The sequence below is a fragment of the Eptesicus fuscus genome, chromosome 15 (assembly GCF_027574615.1).
Source record: "Eptesicus fuscus isolate TK198812 chromosome 15, DD_ASM_mEF_20220401, whole genome shotgun sequence".
NCBI classification, from domain to species: Eukaryota; Metazoa; Chordata; class Mammalia; order Chiroptera; family Vespertilionidae; genus Eptesicus; species Eptesicus fuscus.
Window position 1 is genome coordinate 36,498,924 of NC_072487.1, and position 18,998 is coordinate 36,517,921.

The window sequence follows — 18,998 nt, forward strand, 5'->3', positions numbered from 1 at the left end:
CCTGAAATGCACTTCCTGCAAAACTGTGGAAGAATCCTATCTCCTCCTACCACACAAGGCCTCTATTTCTTGTTTCCAAATGCATAAAAAAGTATTTAAAAAATATACACGCAGCCAAGAAGATACAATTTTTCTAGGGAACAATAGTCCAGAAAAAAAAACAAATATAATTCATCAATAGTTCATTTCAGTGATATTTTACAAAACCACTCCTGATCAGGCATAGAGGTACTGGTAATACTGCTTGCGAAACAATTCCAAAGAAAAAGAAAGACAAAAAATAAAAAAATAAAAAAGTAGAGCATACATGAGAGAAAGAATAAAAGGGGGTTTTCATTTGTAGTTCTAATTGGTTTCTAACATTGTCGCTGACATAGCTTTTGTTGCCTGTAAAGAATATGCTGCACAGTGACCAAGACTCTTCCATGACAGATCACTGTTTAGTTAGTCAGCAGCTGGCATGTAAGTAACCTTGCTGGTTGCATTATTCTGAGGAAACAGGAGCCTTACAATGAACTTTTAACAGGGCCAGCGTGGTAGCCGCATTCACGGAGAATGCAAATCAAATAAGGCAGGACTGGCAGCAGTACCTCAGTGAAAGGCCGCCTTCACCACCGATGTCAAGTACAAGCTGGGTCTTCGTATTTCTTATGTCCTGCAATTTCTTTTGATCTCATTGCCCCCTCACTTGGAACTGTGTATTCAGGGGACACAGTTTCTCTAGGAGGCACTGACTCCCTCACATACCAGGATGTCTAAGAATCCACGATACTCATCAACTCAGCGAATTGTCCAACAAAATGTTTGGACATTAAATAAATTCAAACTAATTGGATTATACAAGCTTGATGAGTAAAAAGGGTCAAGTAGTAAGGGTCACCTCTGCATTATAATATTTAACAATTATCTTCTGTTCAAAGGTTAGAATATTATACAGTCCTCAGTTGATGCTACAACCAGCATTCACACGCATTTTTAGTGGTTAGGGAGGGCTTTGTTAGGCAGATGTGGGGTTGGCATGCTTCTAAATCCAAAGTTTTTCCCCCCCAAGTATTCTCAATAGGGTCATAACATTGATAACAGGATGACCCCAAAGTGTATACTTGCCCAGGTAGCTCCCTTATAAAAAGCAGTTTTGAGAACTATGGTATAAATGTGGGAAGAAACTGTTAGTAGCACTGACTTGGGGGTTATAACCAGATACCTACTCTTTTCTAAAAGCATGGGTGGGAGGGCTTAGGTACACCGACAGTACCTTTTCCTGAGCTTAAAACAACCTCAATGTTTTTAGTGGGGGAAGTTCACTATGAAGCAATGCATGGTTTAACCCTAAAAATGTATTTTTATAAATAGTATGAAAAAAAGGCAAGGGTAGCATAAATATTTCAGGTCAATATTTCAGGAAAGAGTTATTGTGGTATCATCCCTTGATATCTGGTCTCCTCCAGCTTCTCTCCCATTTTTGGTGTTCCTTTAGTGCAAAATTTATCAAAATCATTTTCTATTCTGTCTCCACTTCCTGCAGTCTCATTCTCTCTGGAATGCACACCATTCAGGATTTTCACCCACAACACCACTGTACTTCTCAAGGTCACCAATGAACTCTTTGCTGAATCTCAAGGTCAACAGTGAACTCCTTGCTAAATCTCAAGGTCACCAATGAACTCTTTGCTGAATCTCAAGGTCAACAGTGAACTCCTTGCTAAATCTCAAGGTCACCAGTGAACTCCCTGCTAAATCTCAAGGTCACCAATGAACTCTTTGCTGAATCTCAAGGTCAACAGTGAACTCCTTGCTAAATCTCAAGGTCACCAGTGAACTCCCTGCTAAATCTCAAGGTCACCAATGAACTCTTTGCTAAATCTGATGGCAAATTTTTAATCCTTGTAGTCCTTGATTTAGTAGCACAAGATCATTCCCTCTTCCCTTCCATATATTTATTTTGTATTTCTTTATCATCGCTTCCCAACTGGAATGTAGGCTGACTGAGGTCAGGTACTGCTATATCCCTAGGCCCTAGAATAGGGTCTGGCACATGGCAGGCTCTCAAGAAATGTGAAATGAATGATGGCAAGCGTAGTTCGGTGAACAGTTGCAGGTAACAGGCAGACTTTACCTTGTGCTGTGTGACTTAGAAGTGGACCCTACGTGGAATGTGAATGGATATTCTAAGCTGCAGCCCACCTCACGGATGCCACTGACAGCTCTTGGACTTCTGTTCAATGCTTACAATTTGGGGGCATGTGTGATTATTTGGATTTCAAAAGAGATGAATTTCCTACTTGGATTTTTCTGCCGTGAGCTTTGGCTGCTTATGCCTGTGTTTATTTGTGTACGAGGTGTGCTGTGTGCCTGGCATCTGCTCTGCTTCCCGCCCTCTGTGTGCCCGTGCCCACAGGGTGTCTGGGAGTGTGTCGGCATGTTGTGAGGAGGTTTAGAAAATTCTCTTTGAGCCCTCTGGCTTATCCTGTTGGGGCTGAGAAAGCTACCAAGTCTGCTATGCTGGCAGAGTGACAGAATCCACCCGCACAAAGGAGACGAAACAGCTGCAGTGGGGATGGAGGGCTTCCGAGGACCAATGAAAGAGGAAGACAAAGAGATTATGGCTCATGGATGGCAGATGGTTGAGGTCTGGTTGGAAATCGGGTTGTCGAGAAACATTTTATCTTCGGCAGAGTTGGAACATGGGCATTTATAGGCCAGTGACAAGTCTGGGCAATCTCAAGTTCTATCCGTGTTACATTGGGGTCCTCTCCTCTATCACCCTGCCCCCATTTTCACTCATAATGGAGCTTGCAAGTTAGTTTTTGTGCAGCCTGTGTTATAGGGATGTTGGTAGGGACATCATCTGGCCTTTTCTGGAGCTCTCTGCCATTCAGGGGCATCTCTCTGAAGGGGCAAGGGTTGAGAATGGTGCATTGAGGCCTGCTGCATGGAGGCTCTGAAATAGGTATTATGAGAGGAGATTTCTGTAAGAGCCATGAAAAAAGAGCCTGCATTCAGAGTGGCTTTCTGACTTCAGCGTTTCAGAAAGTGCTATCTGTGACAGGGATTATTTTCCCTATTTCCTGCCGGTGAACGTGCATGTGTTTTGCAATGTGAAATGGAGGCCTGGGGAGATGGCATGAACAAATAAAAGGGGAGGAAGAAAAATAAATGAGAAGCACAGTTGTTCAGTTGTTGGAGAGATTATCTATTCCCACCAGTACTCTCTTTTTTCCTTAGAAATAGTCTCACAGAATGAAAAGATCAAATGTGTTGAAATTAGACACATCTGTTCTTGAATCCTGGCCGTTTCAGTTATCATGTTGATTTAGGCAAGAAACCAAATTTCTTAATCTGTAAAACTGGAGAAATAACACCTATCACTCAGCATTGTTTTGAGTCTTAAGTGAAATCTAAGCAAAGTGCCTAGCAGAGAGCCTGAAATAAAGTTCATCCTAAATAGTCGTGATAAAAAAGGATGTGGGGCGAAAACACAGCATCAGACATGGCAGACCCAGGCTTCAGTTGTTCAGTTATTCAGCAATATTTAAATTGGTGATCTACTTTGTATCTAGAAATGTGTGACATGTTGGACAATACAGATATGCCAGCTAAAAGTGCAGATAGACATAAAACACGTGCATAAATAATAAGTAAGAAAATTGCGAAGTGTGATAAGTGCTATCAGGACATAAATAATGGGATGAAAGGGGAAACTGCTTTATATTGGGTAGTCAGGGAGGGCTTCTGGAGGAGGCAATGTTCAAGTTGAGGATGAAGAATGAAAAAGAGCCAGCCAATGTGAAGACTAGAGGGAAAGGGTTTTAGGCAGAAGGAAGGATGCAAGCTAATGTCTGAGACCAAAGATGACTCAGGGCTGTTTGAAGTACTGAAAGAAGGTCCGAGTAGTGAGATGAGAGATCAGTGCTGGAGCAAGAAGAAGAGACCCAGGGTGAAAGCACTGGTGGAAAATCTCTCTTTAGAGACTGCAGTTTCACCCCCTTCCCCAATCCCAATGCCAAGAAAATGCTACTTGTAAAAGATTTCTCCCTTTGGTTACCATTTTGTCCTCTACAATTCTGGAAACAAAATGATGCCATTTTTTTTTAAAGTGCAGTAGTTAGCCTATATGGAATATTCTAATCATTAGTATTTGATTATTTCTCATGTTGTTCAATGAGAGGATGCTTTGCTGTTCCCTATGAGAACCAAGTCTCTGTCTCCTCATTTGCTCCATAACAGAAGTCCTCCAACCCATTCCCCGAGGAGCCTGGTGATGGGACTCACACTCCAGTCTTTGTATTCACAGCACCTGTTGGAACCTGCTGGTGGAATTTCTGTTTTCCCCTCATCCAGGTCCCCTTGGAGGTTGACATGCTGCCAGAAAAACTCAAACTCTATTTCTTGGGTCCCAAGTCAGCTTGCCCCGACCAGGATGGCTGAAAACTGTAATCTTCCTCTCCCCTGGCTAGGACTGCCCCTTCTTCCCACTGGAACAGGTTGGTAGGAAGCAGCTAGGGAACTTTATTTCATTCATAACTGGAGGGTCTATGTTCTCTGCCCTTCAAAACTACGGCAGTAGTTCTTTAATGGATGATGATAATGAGGGAGTGGTAGGAGGAAGCCCAATTATGCCACTGACTAGCAGAGTGACTTCAAGCAGACTTTTTGTCTGTAAAAATAGGAATAATATTATCTCTCTCTTACTATATTGTGGAAGATAAAATTAGGAAAAGAAACTGGCAACCTAGATATTAATTTACTCTTTCTTCTCTCCTTCCCTGTTCCCTCCTTCTCTTCCCTTCCTTCCACTACTCAGTGATGCCTCTTGTCTGTCTTTTATCATTTAACTAGAGGCCCGAGGCACAAAATTTGTGCAAGGGGCTCGGCCCTCACAGCTCCGGCTGCCTTGGCCGGCCCTCGCAGCCCCTCGCAGCCCCGGCCAGCCCTCATAGCCCTGGCTTCATCCGGAAGGTCGTCTGGAAAGTCGTTTGGCTGTTCGGTCTAATTAGCATATTAGCTCTTTCTTATATAGGATGGCTCATAGTTGGCATGTGCAGAGAGCCCACGATGTGGTAGTGAAGCCCCAGCAGTCATTCTCATCACTTGTTAAAAGTCATGGCGAAGTGCTTGGAGAAGAATGTGATCACAATGTTTGAAACCAAGTCATTTGGGACCAGTTTCACTTAATTATGCTCTTTCTCTGCTCAAGCCCCCACCCGGCCTGACCTCAATGTGTAATGATGCTTCAGTCAGTATGTTTGGAAAATGAAAAGTTTCATGAATGACATTTTTTTATATATTTTCCCAGAAAAATCATGCCCATCTCCTGTGGCAATTTATGCCAGATCTTCTCTAGGCCCAAAGGCATAGGAGCACATAGAAGGTGCCAGAAGTAATGGTGCAGAAGCAAGAAGGTCCTTATCTCAGGAAGTCCACCAGGAGAGCTTTCCCATCTCTCCCACTCAGACCACAGCCAGGGGCAAGTACGTCAGAATCTCCAGGGGGGGAGGAATCCAGGCATCAGTAGTTGTCAAGGCTCCCCAGTTAATTCCAATGTGCAGCCAAGGTTGAGAACCACTGCTGTGTTTCTTAACACCCCAAACCTCTATACTTTTATGGATTATGGGTCTACATTTCTATGGATTAAAAGGAAGGAAGAGGCACAGGAGAAGAAGAAAACTAAAATCATGTGGCCGCCACAGGCCAATGCGATGACAGGGGTGAATAAAGTGTGAGTCATATCATTATGGAAACGAAGATGACAACCCAGTACCATTATAAAGCCTGAGCACCAGCTCTTGTAACTGATAACTGTGTATTGATCACAGATAGTGGAACTGGGCAGCAGAGTAAATAAAATACAAGAGAGAAAGGGCCAGATGAGATGGGAAAAAAGGAAAATAATTCTTAAAATAAAGGAGGAGATTAGCAGGTAAAACATTTACATTCCCTTTGAGGGAGAAGATGGCCAAAAGCAATGATAGAGATAATGGTAGCAACGCTAATCTTTTATGCAGTGCATGTTTGTTTTCCCTGATTAGGATAATTTTCTCAGGGCAAGGTTTGAGTTTGGCGAAGGGAGATAATAAACAGGAAAAATGATATATTGGGCGACATGTAATCAACATCGGGCTAATGGCCTTGGCTGAAACCTTGGAATTTGATGAATGTATTCATTTACTGAGCCTCACATCTAATAAGAAGAAACATAAATACGAATATAGAAGGAATGTGGGTAAATGAGTTTAAATGATAGGAGGTATTTTATACACATTGATTAGCATGGAAGAGAAAGCAGACAGTACCTGGTTTCAGACACCTGGTTTACAAATAACTCATGCATATTAATAGCCCTGACGGCTCCTTCCCATTTATTTGCCCCCCATCAACTCTCCAAACCCTCCCTTCCTTCGGCAAACACTCTGGGTCAAAAACACAACAAAGCTGAACAGGTTTGAGTACATTTTGTGGAATCAGGAGTGAAGGAAGGGGAAAAGCAGAGAAACATCTATTTTGGAGCAATGATTTTTAAACTTTGGTCCTACAACTTTAGTCAAAGAAATATTGCTGGGAAAGGGTGAGAGAACTAAGATACATTTAAAACAGAGAAAGGGTGGACCAGTGTGTGCAATGTTCAGCATTCTCTTTCTCCTGCCTTTACCCATCATGAAGATGCTGTAGGAAGCAGAGCTTGGAAATAATTTGAATGTGAGAGTTGACATGGGAAAGAGATTTCTAAACAAGACTCAAGTGGTAGCCGACTCCGTCCTCACGCTTCCCACCTATATTTCCCCTTCAGTTGTTAGACTTCCTAAAAGTCCCCCAGTTGATAATTCCTTTGGGTCAGTATGTGTTCTCTATTGGAAGTTCAAGTATGTCATGGAGGTCAAAGAGCTTTCAGTTGCACATACATGGATGTGAATTCAATAACACCACTGGCCTCCAGATTCCCAGACCAGCTCCTCTCCAGGGAGGGCATGGACTTACTTGTAGGAGGTGAGAGATGGGTAATGCTGGAGGAAGAAGATGGGCAAAGTCCTATAAGGATGCTAAAGAGGGTTTTGGGGTGTTTCTGGGGGCAATGCTGCAGAGAAGGAGGGAGCTGTTACTCAAATGTTAATACATTAACAATCTTGTCTAGGGTCATTCCTGTCCCAAAGAAAGGGATGACAATCTTTCTCTTCTTTCCTACTTCATTTCTGGGTTTTCTTGTTCAAAGGCTCTCTATAGCAAAGCAGAATTTTGCTAAATTATTTACATTGCTTTATGAGAAAATTGATTCTGGGATCGATCCTTGGATCATAGCCTGTTCATAAGCTGATGACTTCGTGAAATACATGACTGACTATTTAGCATGTGACGGATTACCTGCATAAAAACTGCTAATGAGGAACGGGGAGGTTTGCATATTTAAAAACTGCTCAGAAGTTAAATATGTATCCAGATGTGGTGTCTCTGAGAAACTAGAAGGAATGTAAAACAATGTATATGGCTCCCATGAGTTTAACTTAGTTGCTGCTATGGAGTGACCTCTAACACAATGATTCTTAACTATGAGTTACTCACACCTTGGGGAATCTAAGAATTGAATGCATTCTTCCCATATTATGCTTATGCTCACAAAATCTTGCACATATTTTTAAGGGTTTGCAGAACTCTCTAAAGATTCCTAATTGTTCTCAAACACTAGGCTAAGAATTTGTGCTCTCTGCAATCCAGGGAAAACACTAGCCTGAATGTTCCTATTTGGAATAGAAAAATTCATATTTGGGAATAGGCTGTAGGACAGAGGTGGAGATTCAATTCTAGTGCATTTAACATTTGAGAAAGGATTCAAGAGCTTGCACAAAATAAAGAAAAATATGAGGCATAGATTTTTCCTCAAGGAAAATTAGATTTTGTTAGACTAGAATGTAAGATAAGAGTAGTAGTCCTAGTAACTGTGGCTGGAAAGGCAGGATAGATCTGGATCACAGAGGGTCTCTAATGCCAGGCCAAGGAACTAAAACTTAATTCTGAAGGCCATTTTTGTATGATCTTCATCTTTTTGCTATATTTATATACCAACACTACAATTACATTTTTTTTCTTCAAATGAATTTCCTTTAAAATTTGTATTTATTTAGGTTTAATACCCATGGTTTTATGTTATTATATTTATTTATTTTATATATATACTAGAGACCCCATGCACGAATTCATGCATGGGTGGGGACCAGCTGGCCCACCCAGATGGGAGCCCATTGGGCCGGGCCAGTGGGGGGGAGGGGCCATGGGCGATTGGCTGGCCGGCTCCGCCCTTGATTGGGGTTATGGGGGCTGATCGGGGGCTGGGCTGGCTGGGGTGGGGAGGCCGATTGGGGCCCGGATCAGGCTGGTCGGCTGCTGCAGTGCACATCATAGCCACCGGTTGTTCTGGTCGTTCTGTTGTTCTGGTTGCTGGACTTTTATATATATAGATGAAAATAAAAAACACCTCTTAAAAATATTAATTTGCATTTCACCTGAAATGATCTCATTTGCAATCAGCATTTTTCACTTTGGGAAACACTAGTGAGGGTAATAGGGGTTTCATTATGAGAGTTGCTCCTTAAAAGGAGTCATGCAGCAGTTGTTGGTTAGTTACAATGGAGAGGATGGGGGGTGTGAGACCAAGCAAAGACCAATGGTTTAGATGGTCATTGTAAGACCATGGATTCAAGAGGCAGAGTGGGAATACAGCGTGGAATCACCCCACTATGTAGAAATATCTTCCTAGAGTTGGAACCCAAAATAATTGTCATGTAAATTATATAATAACTAAGCTCTTAAAGTGAATACAATAATATGCTTGTTTTTGTGTATTATTATATTTTGGTTATTGTATTATTTTTATTTATTTTTCCCCTCAAAAAGAGAGTGCAGTACTTTCTATGTTTTTCTATTGTCTCTAACCTACTGGTTATGGCTGAAAAAGGTCAGGGGCATTAAAATTTTATGGTGTTTTGTTGATCCTGAGAGAGAATCTGACATCTTGATAGTGAAGTTGAAAATCAAATGGGCATTTTCTGTATAGTTCCCTAGTCTTCTGCAATTTGTTTAATTGTTCTGGTTAGCAGAAAAATAGATGTAATTCTTGCCCCATTGTTTGCAGCTCAAGTGGCACAAGGAATGCAACAGAACTCTGTCCATATAAGGAGTTATAATACCTTGTCTATATATATAAAAGCCTAAGCAACCGTTACAACCGGATGACCGGATGACCGGCCAGTAGCTATGATGCGCACTGACCACCAGGGAGCAGATGCTCAATGCAGGAGCTGCCCCCTGGTGGTCAGTGCACTCCCAAAGCCAACCTCCTGTGGCCAGCCAACCTCCCACGGTCCCTTCCACCGGCCCCAATCAAGGCTGGCCAGCCAACCGCCCACGGTCCCTTCACCTGGCCAGCTGGCCCCAATCAAGACTGGGCGAGACAGCCCCGATTGGCCTGATCACTGGCCAGGCTGAGGGACCCCATCCGTACATGAATTCATGCACCAGGCCTCTAGTACATCTATAATAATAAAAGCATACTATGCAAATCAACTGAACGGCCTTCTGGACATCCTTCCAGACGACCTTCTGGGTGAAGCTGGGGCTGCAGCTGTGGGATCGAGGCAGCCATTGTGGCTGCGAGGGAGGAATCGAGGCAGCCGCTGTGGCTGCGAAGGCCTACTTTGCACGAATTTCGTACATCGGGCCTCTAGTCATAAAATGAAAGGTGTTATTATTAGCTGTCGTGGCAAGCAATTGTATAAATGAAATTCTTTTAAATTCCTTTTTTATTTCAATGATTATTTTGTGAGGACATGAGTTGATGTCTAATTTTGGGCTTCTAGTTAGCCTAGTTAAATACTATGCTGGAAAGATTCGTTTGCCCTTGATGTAGAAATATGAAGTGACCTGGACATTGTGCTTACACTGTCCTTGCAGAAACACAATGACTGCTACATTGGGGCAGAGGGCATCCCAGGAAAAGCAACCAACAATGCATTCTTTTTTCCCTCCAGGGATCTCAGAGGCTAATGAATACTTGTTCAGATTACTCCAGGGATGAGAGAGAAAATGGGCTTCTACAAGGTCCTTTTAAACTTGGTCATACCTAATGTTTAGAATATAGAATCAGCTGAAATATGGAAAAAAGAGCCCAGGACTTGCAGAAAGATGTTCTTGGTTCAAGTTACGGGGTTTCTACTAACTAGCCACGTGACCATGGGTTTGTCACTTAAGTCTTTGAGTCTTGATTTTCCTCTATAAAACAGTGATACTAATACTGATGTTAGCAAGGCTGGTTGTGCTATCAAATCAGATGACATAAAATAATCTTTGTTAAATATAAGATGCTACATAGACTTCATCATCATTGTTAAAATAAAAGTATTTACTGAGTGCTTTCTATGTTCTTTGCATATGTTAACTCATTTAATTCTTATAATTAACCCAATAATACAAATACAATTATTACCTCAACTTTCTGGAAGACAAAACAAAGGCCTCTTGAGATTCAATAACTTGTCCATTGTTATGTATTAAACTGACTCCAAAGCCTGCAGAATCCTTATTTTTGGAATGACGATAATCTAATCATCTTAAAAGAGTTTCAGAACTTCCAAAACTTAATCTGTAACCCACTATGAATTGAGAACTAATAAGGAAAACATTTTTAATGGAGCAATACTTTTCCTGTATTCTCTTTCCACTTTCTCATTTAAAATGTTTGGACTTTATTAAGATGATAGTCAAATAAACTTTAAAGTAGCTAGGTACAATCCAGCATCCACTGCAAAGGACATTTCTATTTCTTCACAGACATTGTGTTGGAGAGAACAGTGTTCTAAACTTGATATATGTGGAATTCAGAAATGCAGGAGCTTGGAGGAAGACAGGCTAGGTATTTGCATTTGAGAATTGTCTCAAAATGATAACTGAAGTCAGAATAGTGAATGGAAGGGGAAAGGGCCAATATTGATATTTGATGAATATCTGTTCATAGAATAGAGAGAAAGAAGAGGAATTAGCAATGGAAAGACAAAATGAACTGTAAGAGAAAAGGTGAGGAAATAGTGAATCTAGAGAGTCTAATACGTATCATTGAATCCATGAGAAAGTAACTCTGGGGAGGGAAGAAGAGTGTCTCTCTACCCCCTTCTTCCTTATCCCTTACATTTGCCTCCCTAATTAATATGCTTCTGTGGATAGTTTTAATCTCTTTGAATTTTATTTTTTTCTTGATAACAATGATGGGACTTAGCTCACAGGTTGGTTTCTAGGGGGATATATGTTCTCAGAAGGTGACAGGTTTTGAGATGTTGTTTTGACCCAAAGTGGGAAATAAGCAGATAAGTGAATTTTGTCAAGAACGATATGGAATAGAAAGCATTCACACAAAACACTCATTGATGCATATTTTCCATGAGGCCACATGGCCCAGAGGCCTGTGTTTCACTAGCTACGTATACATTCATAGTGCAGTTCTTCATTACACATTACTAGGATGCTGGGATGAGAAAGATATCAGATTTGCTCCAGAAACAAATCCCTTAGCTGAACTTGGCAATGGTTAGACTGACCTCAGAATATTATGTTCCATTTAGTTTGCAAAGGGAATCAAAAGAAACTTGGAGATAAACTTGAGGAGAAACCCCACTATGCAATGTTCCTTGTTCTATGTGCTCACTGTGAAGGTGGTAGGTAGAAGCTACCTGGGCTCTGGAGCAAGGCAGTCCTAGTGCAGCGCCTCCTGTCTGCGGTGTGCACATCCTGCACCTCACCCAGCCTCAGGTAACCTATTCCCTCCAAGGGAAAGTAATGCCTACCTCCTTATCAAGCACCCAGACTGTCCATGCACATAAATTGTCCCTCAAAGATTGAAATTATTATAACTCCATTTATGATTTTAAAATTCTAACTGCTTTCTGCCCAGATGTGGAGATAAGGACAATTCATTTCTTCTTAAGATCACATTGCCCTACCTGACAGCTAGGGGTACCCCATATAACTTGCAATAAAGATCTCACATTAAAAGGCAGTTGACCTTTTCTGCAGGAGCCATGATTAAGTGACATGACAATTATCAGGCAGAATCCCAGGGGACAGTCCTATGAAATACCCAGAGAAGCACATTCAGCCTCATTTGGTTTTATGACTTCCAACTGGTTCCTAGAATTTTAATCCTAATGCTTTTCTAGGAAATTTGCAGGACTGCTGAAATACATAGTTCTGATAAAGTTCCGCAGTCAGCACTGGGAAATCACTGGTGCTCAGTCAGGAGAAAATCCACAGTGGAGCATGTGGAAGCTCAGGGCTGCTTGTGTCTCCTGGGGGCAGAGGAAGCAGTGAGCCGAACAGCTGTGAGCCAACTGCCTTCTAGGTGGGAGAATGCCAGGGACACTCCCCGGTGGATAGAGGCTCAGCGGTCATGACGGTGAACCCCATCTGCACGCTGGCTTCTCTGTGCGGCGGGGACACGCATAGGGACACCATGGTGAAGCCGACAGTTCCAGCCCAGGCCTCCAGGAGCTCACAGTCTAGTGGCAGAACTGGAGGAAGGCAGTTAGCGCCGGCTCCTCTCCACCCTACCTATCCCCCTGTGGTTGAGCCTTTTAGGGTCTGGCCCTGGTGCCCCTCTGGAGGTGAAGTGCTCCCCAAGTGTCCCCAGAGGCAATCCTTCCAGGATTCGCACGCAGACTTGAGGTTGTCTAAAACCTGAGTGAAAGCTCTGGCTGGGTTTCAGCTGCTCTTTTACCTCCCCTGTGAGCAGATGGGCTCCAGTGCCCTTTGAGAATAGCCCCTGCCTGCCCAGGCTTTCAGAGAATCTACCCAGAGTGGGTGGGTTCACTACACTGGCCTCGGTGAGACAATATCAGAATAAAGATATTTCCAACAGACATTAACCACCACTGGTCTTGAGCCCTAGTTCCTCATTTACTAATCCATCTCCATCTGTCTGGTGAAAACAATAACCGTACCTCTTTCATTGGGAGAGTGGCAAACATCGCAGGAGTCAGTTCCTGTGAAGATGAAGCATCCTGCCTGGCATAATGCATGTCAGCTCTTTCTATTCCTGTTCACCCTAGAACCGTGGTCGGCAAACTGTGGCTCGCGAGCCACATGCGGCTCTTTGGCCCCTTGAGTGTGGCTCTTCCACAAAATACCACGGCCTGGGCGAGTCTGTTTTGAAGAAGTGGCGTTAGAAGAAGTTTAAGTTTAAAAGATTTGGCTCTCAAAAGAAATTTCAATCGTTGTGCTGTTGATATTTGGCTCTGCGGACTAATGAGTTTGCCGACCACTGCCCTAGCAGATGGTCTGTGTTAACCCACCTTCTGTAACACACTTTGTCCAGATGTAGGAAATGTTTCAGTAGCTGTTGGAGGACACTTCAGGAATGCCAGAAATCGCCACCATTCCTTGGGTACATGCCTCCATTTTCTACCCGTGTAGATTAGGGTAGTAGCCTGGACCCTGTGCCACTAAGTTATTTGACAACAAGCACATCAGTGCTTCACAACTCCCAAGCACAGTGAAACCCCAAACCTCAGAGAGGATTCACTGGAGCGTTTCCCAGGAGGTGACCTGTTTCGTCTCGTCCACTCCTTTGGTTGAGGCAATCAGAAGCATGTGGGTGAGCTTCAGTAGGAAATGAGACTTACAACCCTCTCTCACATTAAATTAGGGCAGGAAAAGCAGTGTCTTAGCTACCGAGGGGAGGAAACTACAGAAGCCTGTGGGGCCTCAGGGGAGGGGGAAACAGCGCGTGATTCAAGAAAACAGTGAAACAGACAGCGGGGCCGTGGAGAGGGCTCTGCCACACACGGGTCAGTGCTTACATACCAGTTCCTTCTTCTTCATGCACTCCATGAGGACGATGAACAGATGCTGCGCTTGCGTTCGAGTGTACGTGAAGGTCTTCTGGATGGTCACCAGCAGCTGGTCCCGCAAAGATTCGTTGATAAGTCTGCAATTAAAACCAGTGCCCAAACAGGTGAGCCCAGCTCCTATTCAGTACATACTGCTGAGAGACATTATAGAACGTAGGAAAGCATTATGACAATTTCCTTTAGAGAGGAGTTTCCTCTTCCGGTATGCTTCTCACAACAGTTATTTTGAGTGGGATAATGAAAAGAAAACCCACAGTGCATTTAAAAGCAAATCCATTTTAATGTCTCAGAATTTAAAAGAGCAAAGTATTGGAAGATTTAGTTCATGTTTAATACCCTCATCCTCAAGTGTTGTAATTAAAAAAATGCTTTCAATTAATAATTAGCATCTTGGTAAAATTTTACTGTATTGCTTATCTAAACATTCAAATTTTAACTTCATCTCTGTGAAAAAAAGGTCATATCTCAGTAATGGATTTTTGAGCATCAATAAGGATAAACAGAACTTACTTTGTTTTCTAAATTATTTCATGTAGGTGGTAGCTTATCTGGCCTATGATTCACATCATCATTATTTATGTTGAGATTTTGCTGTGTTATAGTCAACAAGGGTCTGACCCATACGGAGATATCATATTGACTACTTTATTAAAAGACTGTTTTTTACTAGAGGAGAATTAAGGCAAGCAGGGAGGCATCATACCCAATCAACCCTCTATGATCTCTTAAACACGGACTAATAACTAACTTTAACTCCTTTAACTAGCCTGATGAGAACTGGGCTATTTCTACCAGCCATCAAATGGCAGGGAATAAAAATTCACTTTATTGTTAACAGATACTGTCCGAAATGAGGAAGATAAAACTGTTCTTAAGAACCAGTGACAAAATGATCACAATTTGCCTAGCATTTTAAAGTTTACAACTTTTTATAATTGAAGTATCAGCAATTCCTATGTACAATATTAAAATATAATTATCTCATTTGATGCTTACAAGAACCATATAGCCAAAATATTTATACAATTTAAAAGGGAGGGACATTTTATTCACAGAGAGCCAGATGCTTAAGGTCACTCAGCAAATACATGGCAGAGCCAGAACCAGAACCTAGGTCTTCTGAATCCTTGTCTAGTGCTCTTTCCATGACACCACACTGCCTTTAAAATTTTGTTATTTTGGAGAGAGAGAGAGAGAGGGAGAGAAACATCAATTGGCTGCCTCCTGCACATCCCCTTCTGGTGATTAAGCCCACAACCTGGGCATGTGCCCTGACAGGGAATCAAACTGGTAACTTTTTGGTGCAAAGGATGACGCTCAACCAACTGAGCCACACCGGCCAGGGCAACCACACACTGCCTTTTATTACATCAAGGGCCCTACACCACTGCCTCTTTATCACTGTGGCCATTTGAACATGAAATTATGAAATTTCCTTTAACATAAAAGCATGACAAATTGTGTTGCTTAAAAGCAAGCAAGATGGGAAGCTTGAGAATATTTTCATATCAACGGCCTGCTGTGCTCCGATTTACCTGGACCCTTAGGTTGGATAGTATGGGGGCCCATCTTTGAGGAGGGTGCATTCCCCATGATGAAACTATACCAAGGATCCTGAATGTCACTCAGCTCAGTGGTGGAATGGGTTACTCCTCTGCCCCTCAGGAAGATTTATATCATGAACATATACTAGGGCATTTAGGAAAAGAGGATGGCCCCAATAAGGTTTAAAAGGGATACTAGATCTTCTTAAGTTTACAATGTTGGAGGACTCTGTGGCCTTAGGTGTTGACCAGTCTGAAACCATTTATTCATTCATTCAACAATTGCTAGTAATGTCTACTTAGTGTCAGACACTGTGGTGCATCCAGGGCTACAGGGACAGATGAGATATATACACTTCCAGCCTTCAGTGAGATTTCACACCAGTGGAGAAGACATGAATCAGCAATTCAACTTTGATTGACAGTGGTAAAAAGAAGCAGCTTGTGACAGTTGAATATAATCTAGTCTGGAGGGTTCAAGGAAGATTCCTCTGAGGAAGTGCTGCTTTATCTGAGACTTGAGGAATGAATGAGCATTAGCACGATCAAGGGGATAGTGGGTCTGCATTCTTGGCAGACAAAAGAGCATGAACAGGCCTAGTTTAGAGAAAATAAAAGAAGGTCAGTATTCCTGGAGCATAGAGAGCAAAAGGAAAGGTGGAACAGGATTGGGCTGCAGACGGGATGAGCAAGGACAAAATAACAAGGAACTTCCGACACAGTGTTAGAGAGCTCAGATTTTATTTCCTGGCATTGAGAAGCCATTGAAGGATTTAAGTTGGAAAGTGATATAATTACATTTGTGTTGCCAATTACTTTTCTTAAGGAGTCAGGGCCTGAGCACTTATACCTGGGCATGTGTCTACTTGACACATAACCCATGTGGATGGGTCTAGAGAATTCTGCAATATCAAATGTACATAGATGTTGTACACGATTAAGAACAGAAGAAACTCCTGATTAGTCACTTGATAGACCCAATCATTTATCTGCAGGTGTTTAATTTTGAGAACAACTCAAAATTTGTTTCCCATTGCTAACCATCTGCAATAAATCCCAGTTCCCTGAGGTCATTATCTGTCTGAGGGATCTGTCACTGGTATCCAGCCTGTCATTTTGTAAAAATTGAGGCATAACGTACAGCTAAGCTGATTGTGGGTTTCAGTGGTTAGGAGATAGGAAAGACACTAAGAATCTTATACTTTTAGCCCAGTTTTGCAGCTGACTAAAGCTGTGGTTTTGCATCAATGACTTAGCAATAATAACCATGGAATTCTATTTTTTGCAGTAGAAGAATTCTTTCGGTTGGTTGTTTTCCAAAGTGTGGGATGCCTATCACTGATGGAGCAGAGATGGTTTTAGGTGAAACAAAGGTGATTTGGTCCTTATAAAGCACCTAGGTGCTCATTAAACATTAAATAACTGCTGTTCCTGGTTTAGTTCTTTTTCCATAATCCTGATTGCATCAAGAGGAAAATCTCATTTTTGAAGCTTCTTTGCCTTTAACAACTTCCCAACACTTGCAAATCTCCCACTTTTGACCAAGAAACAACAGATATTAGTTCTCATGCCCTTAATAACATGGTTTTGAAAAAGATCCTGTACAACATTTGACATGCTCATAGCACATCACGGTTTATGACACAGTGGGCTACAGTGATGATCTCCTTTTATCTTCATAAAAACCTGTGTCAAGCAGGTTTTCCACTTTGCAGAAGAGGAAACTGTGGCTCAAGAGGTTAAATGATTTGTGCAAAGTCACATGGCTTGGTCATCTCAAATGATGCTTGAGTCGAGTCTACTGGTTTCAGCCTTCCCTTCATGGTGCTGCTTTTCCTGATTGGAACCCATCAATATGTCTTTCAGTTTCCTAATCATCTGCATCGGGGGTAAAAATGTAAGTGTATTTGTTGTAGGAAATTGATTTTCCTTTTGTGATAAAGAGAACATTTGAAGAAAACCAGGTGTGTTTGGAGGAGATAAGTAAATGACTGGTAAATGAGGATGATGGAAAGGGCATTTAGTATGTTGACGATTACATTTGCTTCTAATTTTACAAGTGTTTGCTGTGCTGAACCAATGTCTTGTGTTTGGCACAAAGGCTTCTTGTCTTCCCCAAGAGCCCTTTCTTATTTTGTGGCCATATTCTGTAGGATATTGAGAAGCCTGCTTTCTTGAAATTATTGCTTTCCTAGCTCTTTCCATTTTTATCCCCCTCTGCAAACACTGGAATGATTTAAAAATCTGGACTGTGATATTTAATAATCAGCAAAAATAGAAATAAGCCAATTTTAGATTTCTTTTTATGGCTTTAAAATAGTGATTGGAAATTTCTTGACATCAAAACATGGTTACAGTGTTATGTAAAATTTTTAGTTCTAGAACTGGGTCTTTGACAAAGGGTTACCTATTTATGGAAGCTGTTAATCTGTGACTCCACACACCAATGCTGTCTTTGGCATACCTAAAATTGGAAGGTTTTCTGATTTAGGAAATGTAGTCATTGAAGTGAGGGAAATCTTTATACCATGGCATTTATGTTTCCATGTAAATGCTGTACTTGTGACCTGGAGCTTTTTAGATGAATTGCAGAGTTATTTGAAATAGGTCAAGGTTCATCCAGTGCTCAGAGGAACCAACAAAACTTCCCACTGTTTGCTATTAGTATTCTGTTCAAATGCAATACCACCCGCACATACACACTTTTCTCAGAATGAATTTAATTACTTGCAATGTCAGAGTTTTGTTCCTAGGTTAAAAAATTAGAAAATGCATTTAAAATTCAATGGGACTCAAAGAGCTAGACTTAGGTTAATGGCTTTTGAGGAGAGAAGCCCTTCTAATGCCCTCCATAGCACCTTCTATTAATTTATTCAGATACAATATGAGAAAATTTTATTTATGTCGATAAAAAAGATTGCTAATATCAACCTGGTATTTAAAAGATATCATTTCCCATGGAATTTCAAATACTCTAAAGAAAAATGAAATTTTATTATTTTCTTGAAGCCAAAGCAAATTACTAAATGTAACACTAAAGACACAGAAAAATTACAAGTCCTGCCTAAGGTAATGGAGAATGGTATTTTTTTAAATCTTCTTTTCCATCTTCAGTAAAAGTTAGCACTTCTCCCAAATATCATGGCTCTGGGTTATCAGTAATAGCATGGTCCTTCCCAAAGTTAAACTGTCACTTGCTAGCTGTGTGATCTTGTCTAAGTTATGTAGTCTTTCCATGTTATATTTTTCATACATGTAAAATGAGAATTATAATAGCACTAATCTCATTGATTTGTAAATATTAAATGAATTAATCATTGTAAAGGGATTAGAAAAATGCCTGACAAATCCTATGTAAGCATTTATTATTATCAAAACACTGTCTTACAATGTCCCATAGGAAAGAGTCACTTCTTGTTAAGTAGCACAACCAGTAGCTGGGGCCTATGTGTGCAATGCAGAGCTCTGTCCTGGGATCACCAGTGCTCTGCACACCTGGTGAGCCCAATGGTACAAGGCCACTCCTAGTCCAGGCTGCAGAAATAACTTCCCCACTTCAGAGAGGTGAGAG

At 41.5% G+C, this 18,998-nt stretch overlaps 1 protein-coding gene across 4 annotated transcripts in view; it reads right to left on the reverse strand.

Moving 5' to 3' along the window:
- Window positions 1-18,998, reverse strand: part of TRPM3 (transient receptor potential cation channel subfamily M member 3) — a 703,802-nt gene that overhangs the window by 130,723 nt on the left and 554,081 nt on the right. For all 4 annotated transcript variants that reach the window (XM_054727188.1, XM_054727187.1, XM_054727186.1 and 1 more), the window contains exon 8: window positions 13,837-13,960. In XM_054727188.1, coding sequence (XP_054583163.1) covers window positions 13,837-13,960 — 124 coding nt within the window. The remainder of the gene's footprint in view (window positions 1-13,836; window positions 13,961-18,998) is intronic.